Source organism: Peromyscus maniculatus, chromosome 13 (genome assembly GCF_049852395.1).
Source record: "Peromyscus maniculatus bairdii isolate BWxNUB_F1_BW_parent chromosome 13, HU_Pman_BW_mat_3.1, whole genome shotgun sequence".
NCBI classification, from domain to species: domain Eukaryota; kingdom Metazoa; phylum Chordata; class Mammalia; order Rodentia; family Cricetidae; genus Peromyscus; species Peromyscus maniculatus.
In genome coordinates, this window is record NC_134864.1 from 23,165,704 (window position 1) to 23,191,615 (window position 25,912).

The 25,912-nt window shown below is 45.3% G+C and overlaps 1 protein-coding gene across 1 annotated transcript in view; it reads right to left on the minus strand.

The window, feature by feature from the left end:
- Positions 1–25,912, minus strand: part of Rab31 (RAB31, member RAS oncogene family) — a 131,239-nt gene that overhangs the window by 46,315 nt on the left and 59,012 nt on the right. Inside the window, exon 4 of the mRNA XM_006991847.4 lies at positions 966–1,037. Coding sequence (XP_006991909.1) covers positions 966–1,037 — 72 coding nt within the window. The remainder of the gene's footprint in view (positions 1–965; positions 1,038–25,912) is intronic.

Below are 25,912 nucleotides of genomic sequence, written 5' to 3' on the forward strand. Positions count from 1 at the left end.
CAGGAGATACATTCCAGGGTCCTCAGTGGATGCCTCAAACTGTGGCTTGGAACCCAACCCTGGAAACAATGTGTCTCTGTCCCATGAGCGCCTATGGTACATTTTAAGTAAACAATTAGGCAGAGTAAGATACTAACAGTAACAAACTAAAATAGTCAGTAATATAACACATTATTTAAAATGTATGACTTGTTTCTGGAATTTTCCACTTAATGGTTTTAGATGGCCCTTGGCCTTGGATAACTAAGACTACAGAAAATCAAAACACAGATAAATGGGGAACCACTGCCTACAAGCACACACATATTGGCTTTTATATATATAAATACCATCTCTGATCTTTGAATGATGCAACTGAACCAGTGACAGAAAATAACCTAAAATGATAAAATATGCAGAACTTAAAGTTCTCTGGGAAGCGTTAACAGACACGACCTTGCCTCTATGAAAGCTCAGTTTTAGGGAGTGGAGAGATGGTTCAGCAGTTAAAAGCATTTTTTGCTCTTCCAGAGGACCGGAGTTTGGTTCCCAGCATCCACATGATGACTCACAACCATCTGTAACTCCAGTTCCAAAGGATCCAATGCCTCTTCTGACCTCTGTGGGAACCAGGCATACACGTAGTGGCATATATATATATATATATATATATATATATATATATATATATATATATATGCAGGCAAAATAGTCACACATAAAATAAATAGATCTTTACAAAGAAAAAGGTCAGTTTTAAAATGAACGTTTACTGTTTTCGTAATTGGGAAGAGAAATCAAAGCTGCTTGGTCGGGGAAGCAGGCTGGACACATAGCTTTCACTGTCCCTGTCCCTGCCCCCCCCCGCCCCCCCACACACTGTCAAGGCTCCCAAGGTGCTGGCAAGACTCACAAAGTGCCAGTCTGCCTCCGTGTCTCTGGGACAGTCCCCACAGATGGCATCTGAAGTCGGAAGACACTCTTACCTGTTTAGTGATGTCATAGACTATCACCGCTGCGGCCGATCCTCGATAGTACATGGGAGCCAGGGAGTGAAACTGTCCAAAAGCAGTCAACAGTTTTAGGTCACAGCGAGCAAACAGATTTTTAAACATTCCCAAACCACACATTAAAATTTTATGCTGCATCATCCCTGTAGGAGCTCCAAATTCCCCCTAGGACTTCTCTGGAAAGTATATTAAATAATAAATTTTGCTCCCCGACTATACACACACTTGTGGTTTATGGACCATGAAATCTCCTCTTGGCCAGAAGCCAGACACAGAAATTATTTTCAATGTTGACATCCTCTGAATTTTCTTTTCTCTACTGACCTAGGACAATCCTCATTAGAATTATAAAGTGGTAAGGAAAAGATAATACTCCAAGGGGAGGGAAAAATGAAAGGAAAGAAGGCTAGACCCTAGCAGAGCCACTGAGGAGGTGCAGGCCACATGCCCTCAGACTGCCAGCTCTGTCAGGCAAAGCTTTATTGCCTACCAACGTCAGCTAATGGTGTCACATTAGATGGGCTTCATCCCCAAAACCAGAAACCTAAGTATCACTGCTGCTGGACTCTTGCATCCTCAAATAAGATGGATAATTATACTCCAAATGCATACTTCATATGCATAGTTTGAAGGAGGACCTAGTCTTCGTTTGTATCTTTTGATTTGAAAACAGTCTTGGAAAGGGCCAGTAAGTGAAAGAAAGCTCAACATAGAAAAGGAGAAATGATTACATAAGTAACAACTACAAGTTACCAATAAATACTTAAATGTGTTCAATTTACAAAAAGAATGAACTAAAAATGATGAGGTACTTATTAATTCAATAAACATTAAAAAGCCTTAGATTCAGTGTTGGAGTGGACCTGGGGAGGGAGACACCCTCATCTACTATATGGGGATAGTATTTAGCCCCAGGAAGCCACTAGGAACGAAATACCAGAAGCTGAGATGTGCTCGCCCTTCGACCCAGCAGTCTACTTACAGGAAATACAGTCTAGAGTGACCACCGGGCACAGAAAAGACATTTCCCTAGGTTGTGACGGAGGGAAAAATCAAAGGAGAACGTGAAGGTTCATCACTACACTGTGTAACATCCTAGACTAAATTGTCTGTGTGACCCACACAACTCAATTGATGGCAGCCTTGTCGATGTGATGGCCTTTGGGAAGGAAGGTCATCGAAGGCCAGGTGGGAAGTCACTGGGGTCAGATGAGGTCATGAAGGTGGAGTCCCATGATGGGTTTAGAGCCCTCCACACACAGAATGTGAGGAAACAGAAAGAAGGAGGTTGTCTGTGTGCCAGGAAAGGAGCCTCCCTTCACAAGCCAGGGCCTTGATTTACCTCCAGAACCATGATAAGGACAGGTCTGTTCTAAGCCATCCATATGGAATGTTTCACAACCGCTGAAATGAAGAGACCTTGTATTTAAAGGAAAAAGTTCTTTTGACATAGTATTAAGCGAGAAATGTCTGAAGGCAGCAAAGATGATATAATTTAATGTGAGAATGTGGACAGTAATGAATGTACAAATGCTAGAATCACATGACCATCCTCAAAATGTTAGCAGTAGAATTTCCGGTAACATGTACATTTAAAGGGCTGTATAATATAAATCTCACAATAATTTTAAATAAGTTGGTTTTAGGTTAAAATAAATCAGGGCCAGCAGGATGGTTCAGTGGCTAAGGGCACTTGCCACCAAGCCTGAAGACCTGAGTTCAGTCCCAGGAACCTACATAGTAGGTGAGAACTGAATCCTACAAGTTGTCCCCTGGTTTCTATTTATGTGGTGTGGCATGGCCACATGTCCCCTCACCCCAACCCCACACAAAATAATAAAATATTTTAAAAAATTAATTAAAAATCTGCTATTTTTATTGAGGCATGAAGGAGAGAGAGGAAGAAATGGGAAGATGAATCCTGTAATTTTCCTGGCAAACAACAAAACTGGACTCGTTCGGTCTATTTCCCTCTTAGTACTTCTCACTGGAATGCTCAGAAGATCCAGAAGAGGGGCCAGGATGCTGCCTCCCAGTGACTACAAACACGTCTCTCCTTTGAAGGGAGACCACCCTGGAGTTGGGTGGCTTTTAGGAAGGGGGATGAAGGGGGATGGGGTTCAGGGAGAGCCAGGTTTACAGCTGAACTGAGGCGGAGAACCTGCCACTCTCCTCTACCCACAAACACCACTCCAGGTCTCACAGTACAAGATGCCACACATGCCTTTCCACATTCACAGACCTCCCCTGTGTCTGTCTGTCCTAACTGCTAAGCTCCAAGGATTCACGTTCAGCCCACCCTTGGCAATGCAATCCTGGTGTCTCAAAACCAGTCGATATTTCTGTTCATGGGAGGAAAAAGCAATGTCTGTAAACACCGGGCTTTGCTAAGGAAGAGGGTGCATAAAATGTGGCCTTTCAGCTAATCATGCATAATGCCCACCCCTTGCAACCCCGAAACCCCCACAACCCCTCCCCTCTTGTTTTCAAAACAGCCTATGCTAAAGAGTCAGTACAAGCCTGGCTTCCCAGAAGGCAGACACATGACACAGATTTCCCTTTGGGCTCTGACGCCAAAAGCTGCCTCTCAAACAGCCAATAGCATGCGGGTCTCATGAATTATTGAAAGCCCTCAGTACGCAATGCATTATTCCTTTCCCACAAAGGAATCACTCTGAAATAAATCTGTTGGTGAAACCACTTAAAGGGCTTTATTGCTGGAGACTTAGGGGTTTTAATAAATTCAAAGTTAGTGTCTCCTCCCGAAACTCAATAATGCACTGACCAAAGGGTACTATTTGTGAAGGGCAAAGGGATAAATCATTTCAGGCCTACAATATATTTCTTTTATCCTATACAAGCAGAACACAAGCACGTGCACGCATACACACACACACACACACACACACACACACATACACATACACGGTAGCCACTGGCTGCTGTGGTATAATTTACTTTCCAAGAGGTCAGAATTAATATCGATGAGATGACACAAAAGATTCTTCCAGAAATAAAGGTAATTGCAGATGGTTAGTAAAAGCTTTCTTATTAAAACCTCACCGTGAAAGGCTATTTGAAAATCAACACAACAGATGCCAATTCCAACCCTTCACAAGCTCCCCAACAAAATATAGACTTCACATTTCAGTATTCAGGTAACTCCCAGGTACCATTTAATCACTAAGGAGCAGCACTGAAAATTCTGGAAAGCCAGTTTGCCTCTTCAAAGAGATGGTTATCTGTGTTCTTTGGGCATGTGACCTGTTTTTATTTTTATTTTTATTACTTATCTGTGTGTGTATGCACACAAGTATATGCCAATTGGATCCCCCTGGAGCTGGAGTTACAGAGGTGGTGGTGAGCTGCCCAATGCGGGTGCTGGGAGCCAAATTCAGGTCCTCTGAAAGAGCAGTATCCATTTCTAACTGTCAAGCTATCTCAACAGCCCTGACGTTTTGTGGTTGTCTACCTTATAAGAGAGAAAGAAGGGAATGATCTTCAAGCATTTTGAACTTTGTGGACTTTTCAGCTTCTGTGGATGAATGAGGCATTTATTAGCTTTCTATCACTCTAACAAAGTGTCTGAGATAACTTAGAGAAGAGGGTTACTTTGCCTCAGAATCTGAGGGTCCCAGTTCATCATCAATTGGCCCTTTGCTTCAGCTTGTAGTAAGGAGGTATATCACAGAAGGAGCAAGACCACTCACTTCATGAGGGGCCACAGAACCATGGAAGTTACCAGGATTCCACAAACTCCCTTCAAGGGCATGACCCCAATGCCATAAAGACCTCTCACAAGGCCCTGCCTCCTACAGGTCCCCCACCTTCCAATAGCACCACACTGAGGATCGAACATTTAACACACGGACCTTTGAGAGTCGAGCTACAGGGAGGTATGATCTTTCTGGAAAGCAACTAGACACTGTGTCCCTCAAGTCTTACAACTGTCCAGACTCTTTGATATGATCTCACCTATTAAGGTAACAATAACGATCATCACAAAACTGCCAGAATTTAGTCTCAAAGTCTACTCACGAGGGGACGGAAACCTAGATTTTGGTTTAGTCCTAACTGAGATTCTGGACTATAACTAAACTCAAAGTTTTGAAAAACAGCAAGTGGTACAAGAAGTGCGTGGGTGTGTTCTGAAGGTCTTGTGAAGAACAAATAGCCCCATGATGCCGTTTGGAGAAAAAAGGTTTCCTGATAAAATTAGTTGGAGCAACACTACACATACTGTTTGCTCAGAGGATAACACAGGATTATCAGTACACCAACAGTTGGAAATATTTCTAGAGGTAGGAAATAGGTATATTTTGGTTTCAACTCAACAATTTCTATTCTTTTTTAACCTCTTTCTACATAATATTTGCTAACTTAGAGGAACCTAGCCTTATCACAGAGGACCTCAGAACAATGTGAAGAGAACGAGACTCAGAAAGGCCTGAGGCCTGGCCTGCTTGGATCTTGGTTTTTATATTTTATAAAATGGGGATGGGAAAAAGGTCTTGGAAATGGCAGCTGGAAGTTTCTCTAACTCTGAAACTCACAACAGACTCTGGACATCATCTCTGATTATCCTTGTAAGAAGTAGAATTGTTGACTCAAAGTACACGGACATTTTTGGGGTCTCTGTATAGACTACACACACACACTCCTCTCTCTCTCCTCTCTCCCTCCCCTCCCCCTTCCCAACCTCTACAATACAGTACATGTATTATCCCAGGAAATTCTTCAGGAAAATTCTTTAATCATATGTGGCGACATCATCAATTTCACAGTAGCAAAACTGCATGTCTGGAGGGTGCACTATACTGAAAGACACAAAGTCTCCAGACAGACATGCTCCCCAGATGAGAATTACCCACGCCAGACACCCTGGCTTCAGGTCCTGGGTCATGCAGGATGGATTCTGCGGCACGATTTTCAGAAAACGATCTGTCCCTGGAGAGTCAGGGGCAGCCGGGGACAATGCCAGTCTGTGGCCAGGCTGCAGATCGGCCTCAGGTGCCAGCTCCCAATTAGAAGCTCCAGCCCTCCCCAGGAATGCGAGGCAGCCACAGTCAAGGCCAGGGCGAGTCCAAGGGCAGAAGCCAAAAGGCGCCCAAGGCCCAGGAGGATTGGAACAAAGGCGAGTGAGAAGAAAATTCCTGCGGCTCCCAGAATTCTCAGCTGGCGGACGTTGAATGGAAAACCAGCCATGAAGGATCTCTCTGTCCCACTTTCACACAGACATCTCTTCACTGGAAAGTGGAGAGCCTACTTATCATGCCTGAAACCTGACAAAATGGAGGAGTGAACAGAAAGCAGGCCGGGAGGCAATGGACAGCATTGTTAACAATGGTTAGTGCTAAATAATGGCACCACAACGCCAAGGACTTGTTTTAAGATTTCTGAGTTAATAAAAAGCTGTTTGGTTTTTTTTTTAACATGATACATGATTTATGCAACAACAAGAAATGTCTTTCTTATTTTTTTTTCCTTTCTAATAAATATGTCATTAAAGCCAAAAGTGCTTCCTCATGCCGGGAGTGAGAGCACACGTCTTTAAGTCCAGCACTTTGGAGGCCGAAGCAGGACGAGCTCTGTGAGGCCAAGACCAGCCTGGACTGCATAGCCTGTCTCAAAAAAACAAAACAAAACAAACCATAAAGCAAGAAAGAAAGAGAAAAAAAGCAAAAGCTTCCCCTGCCTCCAAGGTTCCTTTGCTAGAACCAATGAGGCCTCCTTTCTGACAGGTACAACATAAAAATCCCCTTCAGCAGAAAATGATTCAATATGGATCAAGGTATCTTCCCACTAAATGGGCACAGACTAATGTTCTGGAGTCTCATGCGTAACTCTGGCTGACCTGGAACTCACTATGCCTCCTGGGATTAAAGGCGTACAGCGCCAGGATGGGCAAGATGTGTGTTCTTGTTGTCAATCTTGCTGTTTTTAGATTACTTTATTTTACATGTATGAATGTTTTGCCGGCATGCACGTGTGCCAACAGTGTGCCTGGTCCTTGCAGAACTCAGAAGAGGGTATCAGATCCCCTGGAACTAGAGTTATAAATAATTGTGAGCCATCATATGGGTGCTGGGAACTAAATCGTAGCCAGTGCTCTTATATCCTGAGCCATCTCTCCAGCTCCAAGACTAGTGTTTCTATGAGACAGAATAGGTGCTAGAGCTCAGTGGTGGAGTACTTGCTCTTAGCTGCATCAGGCTCCAGGTTCAATTCTCAGAACTAAATAATAATAATAATAATAATAATAATAATAATAATAACAAATAAATAAAAATATGGTACAAAAAACTAGAATCTTACAAGCACTGGAATAATCATACGTGTTTAAAATTTTGCTCTGATGTAGAAATGCACTTTTCCCCCACTGCTTCAAGGTCATGAGCCTCAATTCAGATTCCAGGGTGTTGGTAAGCACTGGAATTTCCTAAAAGTCCAAAATAATACCTAGTGATAACAGTCACCTAAAACCTGTTTTTGCTAAAAGGGAAAAAACTGACTCCACACTAGACCCACCAGGAAACTAAAAGCAGGGTGGAAGCCAGGCACTCTACCTGCCTCCGTCATTCTGTATTCGTCTCCTCCTGTGTCTGTCTCCTCCATCCTGTGTCTGTCTCCTCCATCCTGTGTCTGTCTCCTCCATCCTGTGTCTGTCTCCTCCATCCTGTGTCTGTCTCCTCCATCCTATGTCTGTCTCCTCCATCCTGTGTCTGTCTCCTCCATCCTGTGTCTGTCTCCTCCATCCTGTGCCTGTCTCCTCCATCCTGTGTCTGTCTCCTCCTGTGTCTGTCTCCTTTACTTTGATTCAAACTCCTGTTTGACTCTGAGTAGGGTCCATGCAAAAACCATGGCTCTCATCTTAAAGGGAATAAGCATTTATACTCTGGAACCATTTGGCAGGGACCATGGCCTGGAGAACACAGATTTAGGTTACTCCGAATTCCATGTTCCAATGTGGAAGCAGTTTTGCTTAGTTTTTATAGTTTTACAGAACAAAGAAAGTCATAAATGAAGGTAAGTTTAAAACACGTTGGTGGGTGAGTCAGAGAGTGAGGTAGGAGATTAGAGCTTTATCTAAAGCTCAAGATATTATCTGAGCTTTGGGGTAGGTGCAAGGTAGCGGTCTGCTAAGTTAATAAATTCCTAAAGATTTTTTTTAATCTATTGGTCACAGGATGTTAATTCAGACATAGAGATGGGCAAGGAATGGCTGTTCCAGAGGACTAGAACTAGCCCAAGATAAGGGAAGCAGCCTCTGGACCCAAAACATTCCAACCTCTCACAGAACTGGAATTCTAAGCAGTCTGTCTCTGCAAACACAGCTCCTTCTCAGGAGTTCTTGTTCACAGGAGGCATCAGGCATCCTAAAGGCGTGTCTTGACTGCCTGCCTGTCATACTACATCCATCTTCAAGGCTGAGGGCACAGACCCACTATTTTAACCTTGCAGTAGCCTTGAGGCCAGATCAGCCCCAGGGCAGGGCAATTACCCGTGGCCTACACTTCATTCTAGCCCAAGTAGTCACCTTGAAGAAACAGGAGTGGAAGACTCCTGAGCATCTTGCAGCTCTGGAGCTGAGTCAAGGATTAGCGGGGCCACACCTTGACCAGGGCTGCTTCAGTACCTTTGCGTCCTGCCCCAATTCCTCCAGCTCCAAGCTCTTCACTCCTCTATCTGTTCTTCACAATGTGGCTGCACTGACTCAGTCTTCACGCTCTGCCTTTCCCTCACTGCTCCTTCGCTCCCTCTCCCCTTCTCTTCAGTGGTTGGTTTACTGGGACAAGTCCTCACTGTGTAGCCCAGGCTAGCCTCAAACCTGTGGCAATCCTGCCTCAGTCTCCTGAGTGCTAGGATTACAGCTGTGTACCACCGTGCCCACCGTTTCTCTGCTTTTCACTGTCTGGTTTTCTTGAGGCCATATCAAGATAGGGAGCCTAGCCGGTGAGGGTTGCCCTAGAATTCTGGTTCCCCATCACCCTGCACTAACCTGTGTCATCAGATGGTTCCCATCACCCTGCACTACCCCCCTGTGTCATCAGATGGTTCCTATCACCCTGCACTAACCTGTGTCATCAGATGGTTCCCATCACCCTGCACTACCCCCCTGTGTCATCAGATGGTCCCCATCACCCTGCACTACCCTCCTGTGTCATCAGATGAAGATGACACTCAGTGCATTCAGAGAGTGCTCAATGTGGGCAACTAGTGTCACAGAAAGTGGGTTGTGCCTTTCCCTTCTGTTCTCTTTCTGCTCTTTCTGCCCTGAGTATGGAATCCAAATTCAGGAAGTAATCTTGTAGAGAGGAACAGCCATCCAACATGATCCAGAATTGCCATGGTAAAGAGGAGGTAGAGGTCTTCAAAGAGCTTCCAGTCACACAGATGCACACACAGGTGTCACAGAGGCACACACAGGTGTCACAGATGCACACACAGGTGTCACAGAGGCACACACGGTGTCACAGAGGCACACACGGGTGTCACAGAGGCACACACGGGTGTCACAGAGGCACACACGGGTGTCACAGATGCACACACGGGTGTCACAGAGACACACACAGGTGTCACAGATGCACACACGGGTGTCACAGATGCACACACGGGTGTCACAGAGGCACACACGGGTGTCACAGATGCACACACGGGTGTCACAGAGGCACACACGGGTGTCACAGAGGCACACACGGGTGTCACAGACGCACACACAGATGTCACAGACGCACACACAGGTGTCACAAAGGCACACACGGGTGTCACAGATGCACACACGGGTGTCACAGAGGCACACACGGGTGTCACAGATGCACACACGGGTGTCACAGATGCACACACAGGTGTCACAGAGGCACACACAGGTGTCACAGATGCACACACGGGTGTCACAGATGCACACACGGGTGTCACAGATGCACACACGGGTGTCACAGAGGCACACACGGGTGTCACAGAGGCACACACGGGTGTCACAGAGGCACACACGGGTGTCACAGATGCACACACGGGTGTCACAGATGCACACACGGGTGTCACAGAGGCACACACGGGTGTCAGATGCACACACGGGTGTCACAAAGGCACACACAGATGTCACAGATGCACACACAGATGTCACAGATGCACACACGGGTGTCACAGGTGCACACACAGGTGTCACAAAGGCACACACAGATGTCACAGATGCACACACGGGTGTCACAGATGTACACACGGGTGTCACAGATGCACACAGGTGTCACAGATGCACACACGGGTGTCACAGATGCACACACGGTGTCACAGATGCACACAGGTGTCACAGATGCACACACGGGTATCACAGATGTACACACAGGTGTCACAGATGCACACATAGGTGTCACAGAGGCACACACGGGAGTCACAGATGTACACACGGGTGTCACAGATGTACACACAGGTGTCACAGAGGCACACACGGGTGTCACAGATGCACACACGGGTGTCACAGATGCACACACACGGGTGTCACAGAGGCACACACGGGTGTCACAGATGCACACACGGGTGTCACAGATGCACACACGGGTGTCACAGAGGCACACACGGGTGTCACAGAGGCACACACGGGTGTCACAGATGCATACACGGGTGTCACAGATGCACACACGGGTGTCACAGAGGCACACACGGGTGTCACAGATGCACACACGGGTGTCACAGATGTACACACGGGTGTCACAGATGCACACACGGTGTCACAGAGGCACACACGGGTGTCACAGATGCATACACGGGTGTCACAGAGGCACACACAGATGTCACAGATGCACACACGGTGTCACAGAGGCACACACGGGTGTCACAGATGCACACACGGTGTCACAGAGGCACACACGGGTGTCACAGATGCACACACAGATGTCACAGATGCACACACGGTGTCACAGATGCACACACGGTGTCACAGAGGCACACACGGGTGTCACAGAGGCACACACGGTGTCACAGATGCACACACGGTGTCACAGAGGCACACACGGTGTCACAGAGGCATACACAGGTGTCACAACCTACTCCTCACCTCCACTCTCCTATCAAAGCCTTCTTTTTCTTTTTTGTTTGTTTGTTTGTTTTTCAAGACAGGGCCCTCCTGTGTACCCCTGGCCATCCCAGAACTCACTCTGTAAACCAGGCTGGCCTTGAACTCAGAGATTTGCCTGCCTCTGCCAAGTGCTGGGATGAAAGGCGTGCGCTACTACACATGGCTTTACCAAAGCCTTTGAAACACATGTCTACTAGCACTGTCTTACGTTTCTGGAGTATGTAAGAAAGGAGCCTGTTCAACCCTTTAACCAGACAAGCTATGCTTCTTGTGAGTCTCGAGTCCAGTCGAGACTCTGGGAAGACAGTAACTCCTGGACGACAGGGCAGCATTTGAGAGGAGGTCTGTGGGACTTAGTTTTTACTGTCAACTGGACACAACCTAGAGTCACCCAGGAAACAGAGAGCGAGCCAGCGTGGTTTCACTTCAGTTCCTGCTAGAGATTCTGCCCTGACTCTACAATTACCAACTGTGACTGTGACACGGAACTGTAAGGCACATTAACCCTGTCCTCCCCCTAAGTCACAGCGAAAGCAAACCAGGACGTGGACTGTTTTTGTCCCTTTGTGCCCATGCGGGTTGTAGCCTGAGCTGTGTGGACGAAACCTATTGTTTCAGACTAAGGTAACCCCAAAGCCCGAAAAGAATAGAGCCACCACAGGGTAGGGAGACTGACAACCCTCCACAGCGCCTGGTTAGAAGATGGCCATGGAAGGTCATTGTGGAGAGGAAGGCCGGATGCAGAAATCTTGAGCAGTGAAGGGCACTGTGGTCAGCAACCCTGGCCTGGGTTGCTGGGCAGACTCTTTGACTTCAGGCTAAGTGCAGAGAGTGACAGCCCTAAGCCTGCAGCCAGCAGCGGTGGGCCAACCTCTGGAGACGCCTGTCTTGAGGCTCGCATCCGGTGGCCCTAAGAACTCTTCAGTTCCCACAGAGTGCTTGACTGGCACAGCCTCATCCTTTCCCCGGGGTGAGGAGAGCTGCAGCTGAGACTGACCCTAAAGCACAGACCTCAGAGGCTCTGTTTGCTTTCTCAACCCCACAGCACACACGGGAAACACCCCTTGGGCTGAACCATTAGCCAGCCGAGGAGTACCAACTGGAAGTGTGTGAAGTGTGAGAGGACCTGCCTCACCCACAGGCTGCAAGGCTAGGTATGGCCGGCAGAGGCTCCTAGTACACAGAGCAAGAGAAGTCCCTAACAAGGAGGCAGCTCGGACAGACATCTGACCCGTAAGCATGAATACATGATCTACGCTGCGTATGCCATCTCTCACACTGTGGTTGTTACTAGTACTCAGCTTTGACAGACCTCATTCCCAGTTCTAGGCCATCTTTGTTGTGGGGCAGCGGCTTGTCTCCCTCTTCACAGTACTAGAATCTCGTTCTCAGGAAGATGATCCCCCTAAGGTGATCCCCAAATAAAAATGAAAGAAATATCCATGCCCACAGCTATACAAATTGCAACATGAAACCACAAAAATCATAACAAACAAAAAAATCAAGTTAAGACAATGACCCCAAAGATCCTAATAATTCCATACCATATATAAAAATCCTGAAATGGATGAAACATCAAAGAGTTAAAAACTCAACGTGTAAAAATGATCAACAACTTCAACAAGGGTACAAAGAGACCAATGAATTAGAGAATCAGTTCAAGATCTGGATAAAAATTCATGAGCACAGGTAAGAAGCTCGGTAGCCCAGATGAGAAATTCAAAAACCAAAACTTGAGATCTTAGGAGGGAAAAAAACCAAACCTTACACCCAGAAATGTTAGAAATGAGAAAATCAATCAGTGGAAAACTTCCCGTACATCTGTGGTGATATTTTAATTGTGCTGATTTTATTTAAAATGCGATTTTATTTGTATGTTAATAAATGAAGTTTGCCTGGAGATCAGAGGTCATTAGCAGAGGGCCAGGAATAGAAGTCAGGTGGTGGTAGCCCATGCCCTTAATCCAATCACATGGCAGGCAGAGTCTTTGTGTGGTCAAGGACACAGCCAAGCTGGTGACCCTTGAGTCTTTAATCCCAGTATCAACCATAGAGACCAGGAGGTCTGTATAGACAGGCAGTGAGGAGGAAGTCATGTGGCTGGGCTTAGAAAAGGCAGAACAGGAAAGCAATAAAACTCAAGACACACAGGAAGAAGGTCTCTCTCTCAGGGGAAGGACGACATCGAGTGGTAAGCTGAAGGGAGTCTTGGCTCTTGCTCTGATCTCTGAGGCTGTACCTCTGTGTTTGGCTCTGTGTTTCTTATTTAATAGGACCATTTAGAATTTCGTCTACATCAGTACACCAGATCAGACACAAGAGGGAGTATCATGGAACACAAGTATGAGAAAAGACTCAGACGTCAAAGCAGGGACAGGGGAGACCCGCATCCAATCCTAGACATGTATTACATACTGACTTTCTCTTGCATGTTTCTCTGTCCCCTCTTAGCACCATATTTAAAGTCTATAATAAAAATCTTCCCTACATTTGCTTCAAAAAGAGAGTACAGTTTAGTAATATAATAAAAAGTAAAAGTATATGACACAATCATGTTGTCATAGCAGAATTACTAAAATCTGGGGATTTAAAGAATCTTATTCAAGAACAAGAAGTATTCAGAACTTCAAACAGATGGGACCAGAGAAGAACCTTCTATGGCTCTTTATAGTTAAAAGGCAGGAAAAAGAAACAATATTAAAAGCTGCAAGATCAAAAAAAAAAATTTCCAAGTCACACACAAAAGCTGGTCCATCAGAACTATGACCTCTCAGTAGCGATGCTAAAAGCCCAAAAGGCAGAATAGTAAACAACAGCCAGCCGTGAGTACTCTACCCTCCAAAGTTACCTTTGAAAATCATTGACAAAGGAGACATTTCAAGGCGAACACAAACTAAAGCAGCTGATGACCCACAAGTCAGCAATGCTGCAGAAGTGAGTTCCATGGAGAAGTACATGAACAAAGGTGAGCCAAGAAAGACTCAGTCGGGCTGACTCAGAAAACCCGCAAACTTCTCAAATACATTAGGCAGAAAGAAAGTAACAAATGATACTTAAACCAACGGAGAAATATTAAAAGCATCAGCAAACCGGTGGCTATTCCTGGTTGTCAACTCGATGACATCTGGAATTAACAAAAGCCCAAGTATCTGGGTGCACCTGTGAGGGGCTTTCTTTCTTAATTAAATCATTTGAAGTGGGAAGACCCACCTTTAATCCAGATCTTTTGAGATGGGAAGATCCACTTTTAGCTGGGCCACACCTCCTGGTGGCAGCCTATGGAAGGACATGGAAGGAAGCTCTTTCTTTACCATCTTGCCCTTGTTCTCACTGACAAGCTCATTCTTTTATGGCATTAGAGTCTACTTCTTTAGGATTCTGGCATATACGGAAGACCGGTGAGACATCCAGCCTTGCAGATTTAACTACCAGATTCTGGGACCTTCCATTGGTAGACAGCCATTGTTGGATTAGCTGGAGGACAACCTGTAAACCATTCTAATAAAACCTGTGTGTGTGTGTGTGTGTGTGTGTGTGTGTGTGTGTGTGTGTGTGTGTGTGCATTGTATTCTCTAGAGTCACAGAACTTATAGAATGAATCTATATGTGTGTGAATATATATATATATATATGTATGAATATATATGGGATTTATTGGAATGACTTACAGGCTGAGTCCAACATTGGCTAGCTATGAATAGAAAGTCCAAGAATCCAGTAGTTGCTCAGTCCCACAAGGCTGGGTATCTCAGCTGGTCTTCTCTATGTGCTGGAATCCCAAAGAAGTGGGTTCCAATGCCAGTGAAGGAATGGATGTCTAACAAGGTAAGGGCAAACAGGCGAAGAACGAACTCTTCCTTCTCCCATTGTCCTTATACAGGCTTCCGGTAGAAGGTATGGCCCAGATTAAAGGTAAAGGTGAACCCTCCCACCTCAAGAACTGGATTAAAGGTGTATGTCACCCAGCTTCAAGATCTGGATCAAAGGCATGTTGTCTTCCTGCCTCAAGATCTAGAACACAAGTGTGCCCTCTACTTCTGGATTATAGGTCATTCCAGATATAGTCAAGTCGACAACCAAGAACAGCTGTCACAATTATATGTTCATTATATTTATATATATATATATATATGTGATATACATATACACTCAATGTATATATATAAATATATATAATTTTATCAGTTATATTCCTCTAGAGAAGCCTGACTAATATACCCCCTCTATAACAATCCTAAATGTAAGAACTCACCAAGTAAAAGATACAGGCTAACTAACTGGAATTTTTTAACACAACTGTTTGCTGTCTACAAGAAACATAGTTCACTATCAAAGATGCATTCAGGGTAAAAATAAAAGGATAGAAGTCAATATACCAAGCAGGTGGGGGCTGATAACAAGCAAGAGTACATATGTTTATGTCTGACCAAATAAATTCCAGGCCAAAATTATTAAGAAAAGATAAATAAGGTCACTCTATATTAAAATGGAACAATCCATCAAGAAAATACAAGGATTGTAAATGTATATGAAGTAAATGTTGGGGTATACAGTTTCAGATTGCATCTGTCTCTGGACAAGACTTAACCTAGGTCTCTGCCTCTCAAAATAATCAATTCAAAATGGATCAAAGACCTGACTGAAAGACCAAATACTTTGAGGGCCAGGATCGGCGGTGCACACCTTCAATCCAGCACTCAGGAGACAGAGGCAGGTGGATCTCCGAGTTCCAGGGTGTCCCTGTGTACATAGTAAGTTCCAGTTCAGCCAGAACTACATAGTGAGACCCTGTCTCAATAAAAATGAAAAAATTAAATATCAAATACATTAAACCTGCCAGAGGAAAACATTTCAACAAATAGGCATAAAGAAGGACTTTTGTCGCCGGGCGGTGGTGGCGCACGCCTTTAATCCCAGCACTCGGGAGGCAGAGCCAGGCGGATCTCTGTGAGTTCGAGGCCAGCCTGGGCTACCAAGTGAGCTCCAGGAAAGGCGCAAAGCTACGCAGAGAAACCCTGTCTCGAAAAACCGAAAAAAAAAAAAAAAAGAAGGACTTTTGTCAAAAGATTCCAGTGTCCCAGGAAATACCTGACAAATGGCTGCTGGGCATGGTGGCACACCCGTAATCTCAGCACTCGGGAATATTGGGCAGGAGAAATGCAGTAAATCCAAGGTCAGTGAGGCCTACCCGGTGAGGCGCGAATAAACTGACAAAGTCTTTGACATAGCAAAAGAAATAATTGCCAGATATGATAAAAAAAATCATATAAATGATAAGATGGACAAACTGGGACAATGAGATGACCCAGCCTGTAACAGTGCTTGTCGGGCAAGCCTGATGGCCTGAGTTCGATCCCTGGAAACACACACACACACACACACACACACACACACACACACACACACACACACACACACGGAAGGAGAACCAACCACAGAGTTATTTTCTGACCTCTACATATGAAGTGTGGCATGCACACATTCACATACACATCATGCCCACATACGATACTAATAACAATAAATAATAAAATTTAAATGGGCCAATAAATTGAACAGACATTTCTAAAAAAAGAAATAAACGGTCAAGAAATAAATATTTAGCCATCTGAGAACTACAAGCCCAAAACTACACGGGGATTCCATCTCCCTGCAATCAGAAAGACGATACAGAACAAAGGCTGGTGAAGATGTGGGAATCCTTACGCACTGGTGGTGGGAAAGAAAGGTGCTGTAGCCACGACTGAGGTCACTATGGATGATCTTCAAAAAACAGAGACTACAGCTGCCATGTGATCTGGTCACATGGCATTCCTGGGTACACACCCAAAGAAACGTAAGTTGGCATGACCAGGAATCCTGACACATACCTGGCTTCTGGAACACTATTCACAACAGCCAAGACATCGAACCAGCCGAGATGTCTACCAACAGATGAATGTATAGAAACTGTGATATACACACACTGTGACCTACACACACACTCACACACATACTCACACACACACAACAGAGTCTCACTCAGCCCTAAAGAAGAATGAAATGACATCATTTTCAAGAAAATAAGTGAAATAATCCACACTCAGACAAATATTATATTTCTCTCATATGTAAAATTTTTTAAATTAATTTATATGTGTGTGCGTGTATGTTGCGTGTGTGTGTGTGTGTGTGTGTGTGTGTGTGTGTGTGTGTGTGTGTGTGTAGGTAGGCAGGTAGGTAGAGACAGATAATAGATAATAGGCAGATGATAACTAGATAGATAGATGATAGATAGGTAGGTAGATAGATAGATAGATGATAGATAGATAGATATATACATACATACATACATACATACATACATACATACATACATATAGATAGAGATGAAAGTAGAAGGGACGACATGAAGGAGAGGAAAAATCCTCTAAAGAGGAGAGAAATGGAGAGGGGGATCAAGAGAGGATAATGGGGGAGACAGACAAATAGTCAATGTTTTCTTCCATATACAGACTCTATATACAATTTTATATGTGTGTGAAATGAAAACAGAGGGGGACAAGTTTGGGGGAGGATGCCAGCAGGACACAAATGGAGGGCAGGTCAAAAGAGGTAACGGTTGGATGAACATGAGCAAATCACAAAGATAGACATACATGAAATCCATTATTTTAGACACTAAAAGAGAAAAATTAATGGTCCAGCAAGATGGTTCAGTGGGTAGAGCCAGGTCTACAGAGAGAGATCCAGGACAGGCACCAAAACTACACCGAGAAACCCTGTCTCAAACAAAACAAAACAAACAAACAAACAAAAAGATAGTTTAGTGGGTAAAACTGCCTGCCTGAGGTACACACATACACACATATAAGAACACAAGATAAATAAAATGCAGTTTTAAAAATTAAGTTTAAAAAATCTGACTGGCTTCTCTGTGAAAGCCGATTCTCTGAAGGCTGATTTTCAGTGGAAATGTGTGTCTAAACAGATGAGGTGAGTCTAAACAAGCTCAGAAAAGAAGAAAATCAGAGAGCTCACACTTCTTTTCAAATCCTAGAACAAAGATGGTCCTGAGAGTGGCGTGGTACTGGTGTAGGGTGAGCGTCTAGGTCAAGGGAAGTAAACTCAAGGCCAGAACGAAAGCCTCACATTGACGCTCAGCAGCTTTTCAATGAAGGTGCCAGGTAGTCAGCTGGGCAAAGAGTAGCATTTCCAATAAGTCCCAGTGGGACAACTGACTAGCCTGACGTATCAAGTAAGGTTGGATCCCTTCCACACAAGATGCACAAAAGTCAACTCCAAGTGGAGCGCAGAAGCATAAATAAGTACCAAAATTATAAGGATCTTGGAAGAAAACATAAGTGTGCATTTTGGTGACACTGGCCGGTGACAATGTGGAGCAGCTACGACCTTGAGCATTACTGGTGGGAATCTAAAATGGCACAGCCACTCTGGTAACCACAGGCTCTTCTGAATGGTAACCATAGCTACCACATAACCCACTGAGTCGACTCTTAGACATTTTACCCACGATGCTCAAGTAGCACACACCCACACAGAAACATAAATGTTCACAGCACCATTACCCATAATAGCCCAAAGTGGAAATATCCCAAATGCCTATCAGCCAATGAACAAATAAACAGTCCACAGTATAGTCTCTGAAAATTCAAAATGTTCCAATATTTGAAGACGGAATGCCACAAGGTGCCAGTAACAATAAAACACTACGCAGCTTTACTTTCAGGCTGTATATAAAAGATAGATATGAAGCACACATAGATTTTATGCTTAAACATGGGTTCTGCACTACATTACTCACAGTTATATGACATCTGACAATTCACACACAGTTTGTGAGCAGACTCCACCATGGGGGAAGAAAGAATAGTAACAGGAACGGAGACAGCTCACCACACAGACAGAAGGAAAAAGTGATGAATGCTGGTGTTTGGCTCCCTAAGTAGCCTAGGCTAGCCTGGAACTTGCTGTGCAGACTAGACTGGCCTTGAATCACAGGGATCTGCCTGCCTTTGCCTACTGAGTGCTGGCGGTCCTGGGTTCTATAAGAAGGCGGGCTAAGGCCGGGCAGCGGTGGCACATAACTTTAATCCCAGCACTCGGGAGGCAGAGCCAGGCGGATCTCTGTGAGTTCGAGGCCAGCCTGGTCTACAGAGTGAGATCCAGGACAGGCACCAAAACTACACAGAGAAACCTGTCTCAGGAAAAAAAAAAAAAAAGGTTGGCTAAGGAAGCTGTGGGAAGCAAGCCAGTAAGCAGCACTCCTCCATGGCCTCTGCATCAGCTCCTGCCTCCAGGATCCTGCCCTGTTTGAGTTCCTGTCCTGACTTCCTTCAGTGATGAACAGTGATGTGGAAGTGAAAACCAAATAAACCCTTTCCTCTCTAACTGGCTTTTTGGTCATGGTGTTTTGCTGCAGCAATGGAAACACTAACTAAGACAAATGTGTCCCTAGCTTCTTTCCATAAAGATGAAAATGTTCTAAAACAACAACAAAAAAAAAAAAAAAATGACTGCAGTAACAGTTGCACAATTCTGAATATTGCAGACCCCACCGACCTCCACACTGTAAACATGAAGTGTATGGGAACTGGATCTAGATGAAACTGAGCTTTGGAAAAAGAAAGATGAGTAATACTCCAGGTACCAACAAGTGACGAAGAAGCAAATGCAGACACAAGCATGCTCTGTAACTATGGCTTCTAACCACCGAAGCCACCAGGGTGGCTTGCCCAGATCGTACGAAAGCTGGGTTCCACGGCTCCCGAGGCAACTGGAGCCTGAGACAAGAAGGACAAGGCCACAGTTTGAGTGAGTCGAGAAGGAGTCAAGAGGGGGCTGCGAGAGAGGAAGAGCAAGGAGACTTCCACAGCCGCGGCTCCCTTCACCGGCTCTTTCTCTACACTGTTCCCGGTAGGAAGCAGGAAAAGCCTGAGTGAGGTCCCGAGTGAATGTGGGGGGCTGACATGGCCGTGTCAAGGACTCCACAGCCTTCGACCATTGGAGGAATGCCAAAACTTCCTCCCCAGGGTAAGGCTCAGAGAGAAAAGTCAAAGCTTTCCCTTCTGTTCCCTGTGTGAATGTTAGCAGTCTGCAGAAAACGTCCACCATCACTTATTCCGATGTCTGAATCAAGCCTGTGAAGTTGCCCCTCCAACAAACTGGTTGAGACTCCAACAGAGAACCCAACAGAGGCCCATAGAAGATTAAACTATCAGCCGTGACTCTTCATGGCTGCCTTTGCTGGACTCCATGCTGTACTTACAGCTCCTCTTACTGAAGATTACCAAACACCTACTCCCTCACCACACACAAGATTGCCTCTGGTCATCACATACCTTGGTGAGTGCAGTACGGGCTGAAACAACCTTCTCCTAGCTTGGCCTTTGCTAGCTCCACTACACCTCTGAATCGCCTAAGAACCTGGGCTTTCTTAGCTAGCTGTGGCCACCCCAACCTAGTGAATTGCTGGGTTACTTTTGCAGTTTTTCTGTAAGTATACAGTTTGGGCTTATTTTTAAAGATTTTAAAATTGCATTTTATGTGTCTGGGTTTATGTCCGTGTGTGGGTGCTGTGCATGTGAGTGCAGGTGTGACAGGAAGACAGGACAGAGGCTCCTCCATCTTGTATTCTTGCTGTGGTCATTTTAGGTTCGACTAGAATTTGATCTCCTTGATGATAAACCCCGTGGAAAATTGCCCAACTCTATTCTAGGAAACCACGGTCAAGATGCCCCAGCTGCCAGGTGGTGGTGGTGCATCTCAGCACTCGGGAGGCAGAGGCAGGTGGATCTCTGAGTTCAAGACCAGCCACAGCGAGTTCCAGGACAGCCAGGGCTGTTATACAGAGGAACCCTGTCAGGGGGTGGGTTGGGGAAGATGTCCCAGCTTGAATTTATCTTGGCTCCTGTGTAAAACCTGCCCCAACCCCAGCAGCTGCTGAGCAAGATACCAGGATGTGGCTTTTGCTTTTAAAAACCCCTTCCTTGCTCTAGAGCAGTGGTCCTCAACCTTCCTAATGCTTGACCCTTTAATACAGTTCCTCATGTTGTGGAACCATAAAATTATTTTCTTTCTTTTTTTTTTTTCTTTTTTTTTTTTCTTCGAGACAGGGTTTCTCTGTGTAGCTTTGCGCCTTTCCTGGAACTCACTTGGTAGTCCAGGCTGGCTTCGAACTCACAGAGATCCGCCTGCCTCTGCCTCCCAAGTGCTGGGATTAAAGGCGTGCGCCACCACCGCCCGGCAAAATTATTTTCATTGCTACTTCATAACTGTAATTTTGCTACTGTTATGAATCATAATGTAAATATCTGATATTTTCAACGGTCTTAAAGGGGTCATGACCCACAAGTTGAGAATTATTGCTTGTTAAACGCTCAGGGCTATACTTGGATCCCAAATATCTGAGTGTAGCCCAGCTGGCTGGAATAAAGACTTTTGATAGGCTATAAACTACCTGAGTGGTCTTCTCTAGTAGGCTCCCCACAACACAGGTTCCCAAAAGGCCAAAGGAGGGAGCGTAAACAAATGTTTCCTGTCCTGACCACACAGTCCTAAATAACCGACTCAGAGGCTGAATATGAATTATAAATGTTTGGCCAATAGCTCAGGCTTGTTACTAGCTAATTCTTATAATTAAATTAACCCATATTTCTATATATGCTTTGCCACATGGCTCATGGCTTGTTACCTCATCTTTTACATGTCCTGCTTGGTCAGCAGCTGGCTGTCTTCTTTCTCAGCTCCCCTGACTCTACCCTCCTTCTTCCCATCATTCTCAGTTTGGCTTTCCCACCTAACTTCCTGCCCAGCTGCCAGCCTGTCAGCTTTTTATTAACCAATGAGAGTAATACATATTCATAATGTAGAAAAGGATCGTTCCACAGTGAGGGAGTAAGATCCCTTGGAGCTGTAGTTATAGATGGTTGTGCGCTGTCTAATGTGGGTGCTGGGAACTGAACCCAGGTCCTCTGTAAGAGCAGCAAGTGTTCTTAACTGCTGAGCTCTCTCTCCAGCCCCAGCCTCCCCAACCTTTTTTACTTTGTTTTGAGACACAGTCTCACTCTGTAGCCCAGTCTGGCTTCAAACTCATGGTGATCCCTCTGCCTCAGCTGCTCTCAAACGCTAGGTCTGCAGACACAAGATGCCCCCCTAGCCTCACCTTTTATTTTTGAAAACGGGCCTTCTTAAATCACCCAGTAGTCCTTGAACTCACCCTAACCCCATAAAGCCTTGAAGTTTTTTATCTGTCTGTTTGGTTTTTCAAGACAGGGTTTCTCTGTGTAGCCCTGGCTGGCCTAGAACTCACTCTGTAGACCAGGCTGGCCTCAAACTCACAGAGATCTGCCTGCCTCTGCCTCCCGAGTTTTGGGACTAAAGGTGTGGGCCACTAGGCGTGACTGAAATTTAACCTCTCGCCTCAGCCTCCTGAGAAACTGGGGTTACAAACCTGTGACACCCAGCTCTGGCTTCCTTATAGTGTTACTATTGTTTTTTCTTACAGTTTCTTTCATTTTTAATGTTTTGTTTATATATATACATATACATATACATATACATATACATACACACACACACACACACACACACACATATATATATATATATATATATAAAACAAGGGGCTAGAGGGGTGGCTCAGTGGCTAAGAACACTTGCTGCTCTTGCAGATTTCAGGTTGCATGAAGAAAGCAAGATGCAGGTTGCCTATCAAGGCCCAACACACCTTTCAACCGGGAAGGAATGGACGTCTGTGCTCACGGAGAAAATAACTTGCAGACTACCACAATTTGTGCCACAAATACAAGAGAACTGGTGTTGGACGGCAAGCAGGGCATTCGCTAGCACACTGTGTGTGCCAGGCAGAAGCTGGCACACTCCCCTCCCAGGTGAACAAACAGTGACTCACTAACAGAGTGCTCGCCCTCTGCCAACACTGAAACCTGTGTCATTATATTGCTACAATGTTGCCCCAAAGACATTGCTTGTTTAAAATTCTGAGAGGAGGATGGTGGCAGATTTCTACAAAGACGTGTGTGTGTGTGTGTGTGTGTGTGTGTGTGTGTGTGTGTGTGTGTAATAAAACCCACCGGACTCCAATGATTAATGAAACAGAACAAATAGCAATAGGCACAGGCAGTGGCCAAGAATTTATTTTTAGCTCCTCCATAAGGCAATGTCATTACAACCACAATTAAAGCTGGCAACAAGCTGCAGAAACAATTGAGAAGCTGGACAGACTGGAGACTCCATCGAAGGACAGCACGCCAGGCCAGCCCGAGAATAACCAGGTCAGGCCACTGAGGGGAAGCAAGACCGACCGACGGCTGTAGGCCCTGCAGCTGGCACCCACACACACCCTCCTCTATTCTGAAAACATACACCTGAAATCGTTAGCCAAACCGGAAACCTCCTTCCCAGCAGCACAAAGATGGATATCACTGCCACACAGTGCTCCTAGGAATTATGAATGTAGGGCTGGAGGTGGCTCCATTCCATATTCAGAACCATAATAATATACATATGCATACACACACACACACACACACACACACACACACACACACACACACACGTTAATATAATCAGCAGTGCCCACAACCCACAGCAGCCAAATGTTAGGAAAACAGACTAAGACAATTAGAAATTGAGGTTATGGCCAGGCAGTGGTGGCGGGCGCCTTTAATCCCAGCACTCGGGAGGCAGAGGCAGGTGGATCTCTGTGAGTTTGAGGCCAGACTGGTCTAGAAAAACCAACAGAAAAAAGAAAAAAAAAAAAAAAGAAATTAAGATTATTAGAAATATCAACAAATTTTCCTGGTGTTATTTCCCTTTGACATAGAAACTGGGCAGAGTTTCCACAGTCAGTGGGATGGAGTACCGAATTCACTGAACGCAATCAGCTCACTAGAGCAGGTCAGTAAACAGCAGTGCTCTGTGGAGACCACTCAGACGTCTCTCCTAGGTGGCACAGTACAATCCAAAGGAAATAGCTGATCTCAGAGCCATGACCTCCCCGAGAAAGCTATCAATGCACAGAAAAGAGGAGAAGAGTGACAGACAGGCTGTGCCAACACTAGAAATAACTGGGTGGGTGATTTCGTTTTCAACTGTATGGTTTCTATTAAAAATAAATAAAAAGGAAAGCCTGGACCCAGATTGCTCAGTCAGATTTCAGCTTTATGCCTCATTCGCCATGTGCCTGTGAGTAGCAGCATCCTCGACCTCTCTGTGATGTATGACCTCGCTTGTCAATGAGGGTAGGCCCAGGGACACCACAGTGCAGGGGAGAGAGGATATCACATCCAGGGCATTCTGGCAACGTCTGAACACACAAGTCACAAGGAACATCAGTGGACAGTAGAGGCAGTACTGTTGCTTGCTCCTGCCAAGCGGGTTTCCTGTGAAACTGACCGAGCATCCTTCTTAAAAGCACCTGTTTCATGGCCAAGGCAACCAGGCAAAACTCTTGAGTTTCTATGACAACCCAGAGGCCAAACAAATAAGTGAGTAAAAAACAGCCAATCAGCTGCAAAGAAACCCAGGTGAGTAGACATGAGCCACCCTCTAGACACACATTTCTCTGTGAATATGTTACCTGGATTTGGGGATCAGCAGGCACAGCTGACTGGCAGCTTAGAGAAGGTCCCCAGGCCTGCACTTTATAAAAGTCTGTGCCCTCACCAGGTGGTGGTGGCTCACGCCTTTAATCCCAGCACTTGGGAGGCAGAGGCAGGCAGATCTCTGTGAGTTCAAGACCAACCTGGTCTACAGAGAGTTCTAGGATAGCCAGGGCTACACAGTGAAACTCTGCAACTGTGTGTCACATCACAGGTGTGTGGGTTCATGAGGGTTCATTGAATGAAGACTCAGAGGCATCTTAAGAATGAATCTAGCCTTTCATGGCTGCAGGGGGTGTCTAGCCTCGAGGGAATGAAGCACTTTCCCTTCGCCTAGGGCATTTTTTATTTACTCTCTATTACAGTTTAGCCAGTTAATTTCCGTACCTTCAAAGCAACCCAAAAGTGCAAATTACTTGATTTACCAGGTACCACAGTTTTCCAGGTTTCCTGGACCAAGTTTTGCATAGGCCTTTGATCCTTGGGGGACTCTTGGATCCTTGACTCTCAGACAAGATTCACATAGGGTGATAAGAGAAACAAAAGGTAAGAGAAACAAAAGGTGTGGCTAAACAGAGGAAGGACTAGAGCTGGGGGCGGAGGGGGGGGGGTACCTCCAGAGCCAGGCCAGGTGCAGCTCAGCAGGAACGCAGCCACAAAACCCTCTCTTGAAAAACCAGAAGAAAGAAAAAAAAGTCTTTGCTCTCAAGTTAGCAGCTGAAGAAGAACAGACATTTTAATGAGATTAGCATTTGTAGGCCAGGAAATTATCCAATTCTTAAAATACTCTTTAAAATGCTTTACCCTAAAATTACTGGAACTTCAGTTTATTTGTTTGTTTGTTTTTCCAGACAGGGTTTCTCTGTGTAGCTCTGGCTGTCCTGGAATTCACTCTGTATGTAGACCAGGCTAGCCTTAAACTCCCAGAGATCTTCCTTCCTCTCGGCCTCTCAAGGTCTGGGGTGTATGCCACCACTGACGGCTTAGAACTTCAGTTTTAGCCAGGCAGTGGTGGCGCACGCCTTTAATCCTAGCACTCGGGAGGCAGAGGCAGGCGGATTTCTGTGAGTTCGAGGCCAGCCTGGTCTACAGAGCGAGATCCAGGAAAGGACCCAGCAAAGCTACACAGAGAAACCCTGTATCGGAAAAACAAAAGAACAAAAAAACAAACAAACAAAAAAAGAACTTCAGTTTTAAAGGGAGGACTTCTATAAGATGAATATTACCTG